The 10,051-nt window shown below is 32.7% G+C and overlaps 1 protein-coding gene across 1 annotated transcript in view; it reads left to right on the forward strand.

Moving 5' to 3' along the window:
• Positions 1–7,498, forward strand: part of LOC136031140 (lachesin-like) — a 129,929-nt gene extending 122,431 nt beyond the window's left edge. The window contains exon 10 of the mRNA XM_065710460.1: positions 7,350–7,498. Within this exon, the coding sequence (XP_065566532.1) occupies positions 7,350–7,486 (137 nt within the window). The 3' untranslated portion in view covers positions 7,487–7,498. The remainder of the gene's footprint in view (positions 1–7,349) is intronic.
• Positions 7,499–10,051: the final 2,553 nt, after the last annotated feature.

The raw sequence follows: 10,051 nt of genomic DNA on the forward strand, positions 1-10,051 counted from the left end.
AAAAATCCAGATTCAAGATTTTCTTTCTCCACCAGTATTATTTGGAGGGAACGAAAAGCCTAAGTTTTTAAATATGCCAGTTTCAGGGGATAAAGCCTAAGAAGTGGCGTTCCAAGTAATTTTAGGTTGAAATTGCTTACCAAGCGACCAACAAAATCAAGGATCTTTTAATTATTTTTTCTCAAATTATATAGCTAAAGTAATTCTTTTCACCACTTTCAGAACTAAGTCTTTTTTACTTTTTTTTATTATGTGTGCTAATGTAAATGGTTAGCATCTGTTCACATTATTTTTCGTGGTGCTTTGGATAGAGGGCTGAATCTAGTAGTGCAGTGCATATCATGGCAAAATGGCTAAAAAGAAAATATAAAGACAATTGAAACAGGTCCTATAAACTTGATAGACAAAAATTGGAAGTTCTTAAGAAGAATTCTGATACCAGAAGACATGCACCTATGGCTTACCTTGTCGGCTTTTCAACGTATCAAAATTTACCATATTCTAGGCCTATTGTTGTCGGCAATGCGGTTCGTTTTGTAGACATATTTTATCAACTGCAATTGTGAAATTATTAGAAAATATTCTGTTAGAATTATTAATTATTAGAAATATTATTAGCAATATTTAGGCTAGATGCATGAGATGGTAGGAATTGACAGCAATAGTAAAGGGAAAATTATCAGTTATGCTTTTTTTTTACTCGCAGTTTTACTTGTAAAATCTCTCAGAAACAGCAAAAGAGGTAATCTCAGTTTAGGACTTACGAGCTTTTGGCTGAAAATTCTTCTGTTTCGTCTTGCTTTTCTACATTGTTGTATAGAAAGGTGTTTCTAGAAAATAAACTGTTTTAAAAAATCAAAAAAAATATGTGTTAATGAACTTCAATTGCGTTTACATTGTCAAAGATATTTTGGGAAAATGGAACACAAAAAGAATGTTTCACTTATACAAAAATCTTTTGAACCGTTTACAATTTGCGTCGTTAACCCTGTGACATCCAGTTTTAAGGTTAACAGGGTTAAGTTTTTATTTATTCATGTATCCATCATTTTCCATATGTTTGCCTCTACTAGTTTACGTTGAAGAGCTTAAATAGCCCGATTTTTTTTTTTGTTTTGTATGGGGCAGTTTTATCACTCCTAGTCATGCCTGAAACATCAGTACATTTGCAAAGCAAGCTCATTTTGCATATTTCGAAATAAAAATCATTGAACATGCATGAAAACCAGGTATATCAGTTTAGGGGGCATTTATCATCTAGATTTTTTTCTCCATTCTCCCCTAGTTTTGGAAGTTGCCTTTTTTTATATTTTTATTTTAAGAATACCTTTTTTTATTGAAGAAATTGAAATAAAAACAGCAAAATTGCACCCTGTCTAGACTTTAAAAAATATATTTTGCCCCTACACCCTATATTTTCGTGAATTGACTCCATCAATCATGGGCCTTTTATAGATATATGCAAGCAGTGTACCGAGAGTTTATAAAAGTGGATGAAGGGAGCATATGATGTGTTCTAATTTAGCTTTTCAATGATGTTGCTAAGGCCCAGAGATCATTTGACGATTATCGCTTTTGTATACTATAAGTGTCAGGATATAGCAAGTAAAACAGAAGTTAACAGAGCATCCTAGTTCATCGGTAGCTATAAACCCGGTAACCAGTACCAGTTTTCAATTGTCTTTTTAGAAATTCAGGATTATGAGCCTGAAAAATATAATAGTGATTCCAAGGACAAATTACTTGAAAAAGCCTATCTTGTTCAATGTCTTGTTCAATGTTCAATATCTTGTTAAATAATATATTTGCACAAGTTAGTAATAAGATCAATACCGTCATATGAGTGGTTGTTCGGTTCAACGCAATCGAGATCATGAACCACATGACCCACTTAATTAGGGTACAAAGGCTTGCATTTCTAATGATAACATCAACATATCATGGAATGACTACACCACCAATGGAGCTCATCTTAGGACTTCAACCAATGGAAAGTTTTCTTGAGGAAGAAGCAACAAAAAGTGCTCTGAGATTACAACAATTGGTCAATGGACCAAGACACAGCAGATACAAAATTGGAAAAAGAAAAGCCATGTTGACATCAGCAACTCATTGATGCTTAAGTAAAGGAAGGTGCAGATGTCAAAAATAATATTTCCCCTTACTAAAACCAGAAAGGCAGTTCCAGATTGAACTTCCGGATTAATATTGAGTTGGATATTGAACTGCTCCGTCAAAGTACGATATAGTCTGATATACAAACTCTTTTCTATTTGACAGGAAGTCAGGTACTGGGATTATAATATACCAGAGCATTCATGATTCTGGTAGGGAGATTATGAGTTATCATCTAGGATATTTTGCTGCAGTTTTCAGACTGAAGTACCTGGGATATAGCAGGCACCTAAAAGACCAGTACAAATGCGAACTATGGGAAAGTTTGTCTATATCCTAACTGAGCCCTATGGAATACAAAGAACTGGCAAGATAAAAAATTGGGCTGCTTTGAAGCTTTAGTAATATAGCATCCAACAGAAGCCAAATTACCACGATGTGGATTCCAAGAAACTTTGGGACTGAGGGTAATGAAACGGCAGATAAATAAACTAAGACTGATGCATCATTGAGGTGCTATGGATCAGAACCTTTTACCCCAGTTTATCAGAGCTGCTGAAATAGACCAACTGTGGGGAGGCCAAATCCATCAATGGCCTCTTCGGCGGTAAAATAAGCATAGTCGTTTTGGGGTGTGGAGGCTATGGCCCTTTTAGAATTGGGCCTCGAAATAGTTTCGTGGGTCCGTTACAACGTTAAATTTAGAAAAAAACTTCATTGATTGCTCAAAATAGATGTTAAAATGTATCTTCTTCCATAATAGAATTTTTTGGTTCAGTTCCACTGGCCATTCAGTTTGTTTGCATGAAGGATATGAAAAATAAAGAAACTCATTAATTTGTAGTAATATGGCAAACACCGCTGACTAACGATCATTTATGTCGACTTTAAATGGTCTGCTTCCTACTTGGTCAGTACATTCGCTAAATTTCCCCTTTACCTGCCTTTACATGCAAATTTTACGTAACTTTTGAGACCACTAAGAGGGTATCATTTAGCTTTAAAACTGACAAAGTAGAGAAAAACTGAAATTATTTCTGCATTCAAAGGCCAGTGGAAATGGACTGAGATGTGATGTATTCGATTTCGATTGTTCTGTAACCCAAAGATTTCAGTAATCGACACTAGTCTAGTTTTGTAAATACAGAACAGGTTTTACTAAGTCCAAAATTCTTTGGTGCCAGAGAAGACAAAATAAGACATCCAGCCTACTAATGAAAAACAGCTTTAAATTATTTTATTTTCAAATAAGACTGTTTCCGACTATTTTATTCGGTCTTACCGAAATTTTTCATTCTGAAAAAAAAATGGTGTAATTTTTTGAAAAAACCAAATAGTTGTATACTGCAGTAGTTGTATAATACAACTAAAACAATCGTTTCCGATGGTTTGTTTATTTTTTTAAGCAACAGTAAGTGAAGACTCCAATGAGTACTTTATCAATCAATTCATGGCAAGAAGCTCTAAGTAAGGAGTAACTCGGCCCAATAGTAACGAGAACTCTAAAAAAATAGAAATTGGTAACAATTGATACATCAAATGAATTGGATTTTATTTTAATTCAAATATATAAACTTCAATGAGTTTAATATCACCCGTCAAAAGCTACGAACCTGGGAAAATTTGGATGATTTTGAAAAAAGGGGAGAAACACCTCCATAAGTCAATAGATATTGATGAAAATCACACCATGAAATTCAGCATAACAAAGAAATGTGGATTTTTTTTGTATTTTTTGCCAGAAGGAAGATCAAGGATGCTATTTATTTATTTATTTTTCCAGAGGCGATTGTATCGAGACAATGGTCCTAGAAGATCGGGAGAGTGGTCATTTAAACAAAAATAAAAATTATAGTGCCCCTTTTAAGTTAACAAAGAGAGTGGAGGGCAAGTGGCCCCCTTCCCAAGCTCCCTTTTTCCCTAATGGCTTTCGATCAAATTTGGAAACAGGTACTTGATTCAGCACACTTAAAAAATCAAATATCTATGTCTTTGAGCATGACACGATACGAGCCCCCTAAGCCCCTGACGAAAGGGCTGCAAGTTAGGCGATTTGCCCATGGTTTACATGTAATATTTGCTATGCAGAAATATACAGGCATTTTTTGGAAGATGATTTTCCACGGGGAGAATTTTCCGTGAAGAGGAATTCTTCCGGGGGTAATTTTCCAGGAACAGTTATATATTGTGAGGGAAGGAAGAGGATTTCCTGGCAGGATTTGAAAAACGGTCCGAGATCAAATACAAAAGAAAACAAATGTTTTCAACTGAAAGTAAGGAGTAACATTAAAACTTACAACAAACCGAAATTATTCCGTATTTGATGAGGGCTACTCCGTCCTCATCCCTCCCTCTTTACGGTCAAGTTTGACTTTTTGTCACAATTCTTTAATAAAGACTGCTAAAACACAAGGGCCAATGAACTTGAACGAAAACTACCTTTTAAAGACCTTTAAGACTTTAATGTAAAGAATGAGTGTTGAGGAAGGGTAGCCCCCTCATTTACAGAATAATTTCTGTCTGTTTTAAGTTTTACTGTTGTTCCTTACTTTCACATTAAAGTTGTAAAAATTGTTTCTTTATTTGATTGCATAGAAGAAGCTATATATAACTACTCTTAATTTTCCAATTTATAGAATAATGGCCATTGCTTAAGCCATATAGGCCATACGCCGCCATTTTAATGATAGCTTGATAGTGCCCAGATGAAATATTCACTACTCTAGAAGTCTAATCAGTAATTTAGAGCTTTTTAGTTACTTGCATAGTTTATATATGTACATCGCATAAACTTAATATATATATATATATATATATATATATATATATATATATATATATATATATATATATATATATATATATATATATATATATATATATATATATATATATATATATATATATATATATATATATATATATATATATATATATATATATATATATATATATATATATATATATATATATATATATATATATATATATATATATATATATATATATATATATATATATATATATATGTATATATATATATATATATATATATATATATATATATATATATATATATATATATAAATAAGTTGTCTGTGTGTGTGTGGGTCTGTCGGGTGACGTCATGTTTGTCGACTGACGAAATTACAGACCGGGACATCGGGACACAAATGACGACCGGGACACCGGCAAGCACCGGGACGCAAATGACAACCGGGACACAGGGAGTATAAATGACGACCAGGACATAAGTAAAAAAAAACTAAAATACCTAAAAAAAAAAAGGTAAAAACTACAAAAAAACTAAAAAGAAAAAAAAACTAAAAACTTATATAAAAACTAAAAAAGCTAAAAAACTAAAAAAAAAGAAAAAAAGGAAAAAAATGAAAAATAAAGGAGAAAAATAAAACTAAAAAAAATAAAAATAAAAAAAAACTAAAAAGAAAAAAGAAAAAAAACTAAAAAAAACTAAAAAAAAGTAAAAACCAAAAAAAAAACTAAAAGAAAAAAAGGGGCAAAATACAAAAATTTATTTCATCATATACTATTTCAAAAACGAATGCATATACAGACCGGGAAACCGGAATACAAATGAAGACCGGGACACAGGGAATATAATTGACGACCGGGACACAGGGACACAACTACAACGGGGACGCCGGGGAGCACAGGGGGATATATAAATGACGAAGGGGACACAGGGAATGTTCGATTAGCAATCACCATCAACAAAACTCAAGGGAAATCATTAGAATCATGAGGCATCACTGAAAAAACTAAAAAAAAAGGTAAAAAACTAAAAACTAAAAAAAAGACCAATTCAAAAACGAATGTATATACAGACCGGGACACCGGGACACAAATGACGACCGGGACACCGGGACACAAGGAATATAAATGACGCCCAGGACACTCAAAGAGAAATCACAGACTGGGACACCGGGACACAAATGACGACCGGGACACAGGGAATATAAATGACGACCTGGACACAGGGACACAACTACAAAGGGGACGCCGGGGGGCACAGGGGGATATATAAATGACGACGGCGACACAGGGAATGGTCGATTCCCTGTCCACAGGGAATCGATTGAGCATATATAGCTCAAGGGCAATCATTAGAATCATGAGGTATAGATCTGAATACGGATTGTTTTCCAATGGACCATTATATATTGCATGTTCAAGAGTCGGTAAACCTGACAATCTATTTATATGCACAGACAATGGGACAGCGAAGAATGTTGTATATTCGCTAGTTTTACGTAGTTAAAAACATATATATATATATATATATATATATATATATATATATATATATATATATATATATATATATATATATATATATATATATATATATATATATATATATATCTATATTCACAGGTGGGACATAGGGACACAACTACAATGGCGCGTAACTAATATGGCGCGTAACGACTTACGCGCGCGGAGGGGCTATATATATATATATATATATATATATATATATATATATATATATATATATATATATATATATATATATATATATATATATATATATATATATATATATATATATATATATATATATATTTATATATATATATATATATTTATATATATATATATATATATATATATATATATATATATATATATATATATATATATATGCTATATATATATATATATATATATATATATATATATATATATATATATATATATATATATATATATATATGCTTATATATATATATATATATATATATATATATATATATATATATATATATATATATAAGCATATATATATATATATATATATATATATATATATATATATATATATATATATATATATAAGCAAATATATATATATATATATATATATATATAAAATATATATATATATATATATATATATATATATATATATATATATATATATATATATATATATATATATATAGGGACACAACTACAATGGCGCGTAACTATTATGGCGCGTAACGACTTACGCGCGCGGGGGGGGCTTGGGGGGGCGCGAAGCGCCCCCACCAACTAGGTGTTGGGGTGGCGCGAAGCGCCACCCCAACAGCTAGTATATATATATATATATATATATATATATATATATAAATATATATATATATATATATATATATATATATATATATATATATATATATATATATATATATATATATATATATATATACTTATATATATTATTTTAGTACTTGAAATGCTCAGAAGTGAAGATGCTCCGCCGCAGCTGAATGTGTCATCAAATGGAAGTAAATCAGTAGGCATACTTAGTTTACGTAGTTACAAAGTTTTTCTGTTTTGTATTTTACTATTTCTAATTAAATGATACCATCATTTATTTTCTTAACTTACTTTTCCTTGTTTAAACTGCTCCCAGTACAATCAACATTTTATCGTCATAGACAAACAAAACTTGCTTTTGCTCCAATTTAATAGCAGGAGGGGGAGCTTGTAAGCCGGATGCTTCAAATTGCCAACTCTCATAAATTATATGTAATCTCAAGTGTGCTGCTCAGTTTTAAGCTGAAATTCAGCCGAAAGTATTACTGGCATTGTCAACGATTACTGATATTGTTTAAGCTTGTTATCCTTATTGATAAATTTTCGTTCAAGTCATCCATACATGCAAAGGGAGACATAAATTCCCAAAAAAATTTAAACCCAGTTGCAGAAAAGCAAAACTGTTTTAATTTTAACTCTGGTTTTCTCATTACAGTTTTTTTAATAGAGTATCCATCAACTCCAAAGAGTATTCATTCTTAAATTAAAACCCATTACTATGTGCACTTTTTTAATTTTTGGGTACTTTGCTCTGTGTTTCGTTCTTTACTAAGTTGTAGCTACCGCTGCAACCACGATACGAATATATAAAATGCATATAGTTTAAAATACCTAGCCAAGAGCATTAGCATAAAAAAAGCCAAACTTAAAATAGGGGGTGAATATCAATGTAATGCTTAGGTAGTTTTGATGAAAATAATACCGGCAAATTCAACATGTCTGGAAATCCATGAGTGTAGGTTTGGAGGCCCTATCTACAAATACAAGAAAGTTTGAATTTTCACGAAAATGAATGTTCACAAATGTGATATTCTTTGTTTTCGCCCGGATGGAGTTTTCACCCGCATTAGCAGTAGTGGGCACATATTGCCTTTTGGTGAGACGATCTTCTCTTTAAGTATTCTCCGAAAGTTCCAACTTAATACCCAAAACAAATCATTAAATATGCTATTTTGACAATTTGCATGTCTTTTGGTTTAGTTTTAATTTCCCCTCATTACTGTAAATGAAGTATTCTGGTAGTAGTAATGGTGGTAGTTGTAGTACTATTGGTAGCATGCAAGTATTGTCTTTTTGATCATATCCCTTATCATTTTCTGAACTTTCCAAATTAACGCGCTCAGTTATATAGCATTCTAGCAAACTAGGATATCCGATGGAGGGTCTCGCTAACAAAATTATAAGATTCTAGTACTAATTGACACAAAAAAATCGTGAAAAGCCAATTTTGAATTTTGAAAACAAAAAGTTTCACCCGGATAGAGCCAAAAAAACTATCAAGTAAAATTTATGGGAGAGCCAATCGTTTTAAAACTATTAGAGAGCTATTTTTATAGCATCTAAGTTCCAGAAACCAATGCTACCTTGTGTTGGCGCGTTTGAACTTAAATATAAACAGTCCTCATAAAATGAATGATTATTACAAAAAATTATACAGTAATGATACCAATAATAAATTATTGTGCCGATGCACATTAACCATTAGGGGGAGTCTCCTGTGGATTTTTTGTGGCTATATTGGATATAGCCCCTCTTATTCTCCTCCGCACCTCCCTCTTACGAGGGAGGTGCCTGAATCTTAAAAAAACATTTAAGGCCAAAATATTTTAAACGAACAATCCATTAGTGGCCCTTAAGGTATGGAGAAGACCGCTTAAGGTAAAGGGGAAATTCACTCTATAGCAGAGTAATTTTTTCGTAAGTTCATATTTACAGCATTTTGCTTGAAATAGATATTTATAGACGTTTAAGTTAGTCTATTCAATTATAGACTATTCAATTAGTAAGCTTCTTGACCTTCTTGCTTCATTGTACAATACTCGGCTATAATCCTAGTCTGGCGATAATCTTTAGATCTATTAATTAGGAAATGGACTTTAATTTATTTATCCATTTGCGAAAATGAATATTACTGATGCTGAGACTTTGAAGTAGGGACCCGTTTGTTCTCGAGTTTTACACAGCGTAAGCTTGAGTAAGGTATGCACAATGCACAAGTACCGAAATCCCTTCCCCCTACGAAAAATAAAAACAAAACTTAAATAAAATTCTCGCATTTGGAAAGCCTTATCTTATAGGCGGGGGGGGGGGGGTATTTTCCGATGCGGTGTATTTACCAGGGGTATTTTCTGCGAGGGGATGATTTCCACAGAAGGGTACTTTCCGGGGGAATTTTCCATGGGAGGTGTTTTTAGGGGGGTATTTTCTGCGGGGGTGTATTTTCTGGGGGGATTTTCCAGAGGGGTAAACGCTGGTGGGGGGTTAATGCTGGCCACCCTCCAGGATTAAGCTTTGATGGCCCAGTAAATGGTTCTCGACCTAGAGGACGCCCCCAAAAAGATGGAAGGACAACTTCTCGTCGCTTAGCCTACCATATCCTCTCTCCCTTGCGGAAGATAGAAGTGCACACAGGAGTTAGATCAATATAATGGTGAAACTACAAGGCTCCAAACGGCCTCCAAGGACGGATGGGCCTTAAGTCAAGTAAGTCAACCAGAACTGTTGCAAAAACTACAACCCAAACAAATATGCATCTTGCAGTTTCAGTTGTCCTTCTATGAGAAGCAGCTTTTTAAATAAATATGGTTTCAACGATTACGTCTTTTGATCC

Source organism: Artemia franciscana, chromosome 9 (assembly GCF_032884065.1).
Source record: "Artemia franciscana chromosome 9, ASM3288406v1, whole genome shotgun sequence".
Classification (NCBI taxonomy): domain Eukaryota; kingdom Metazoa; phylum Arthropoda; class Branchiopoda; order Anostraca; family Artemiidae; genus Artemia; species Artemia franciscana.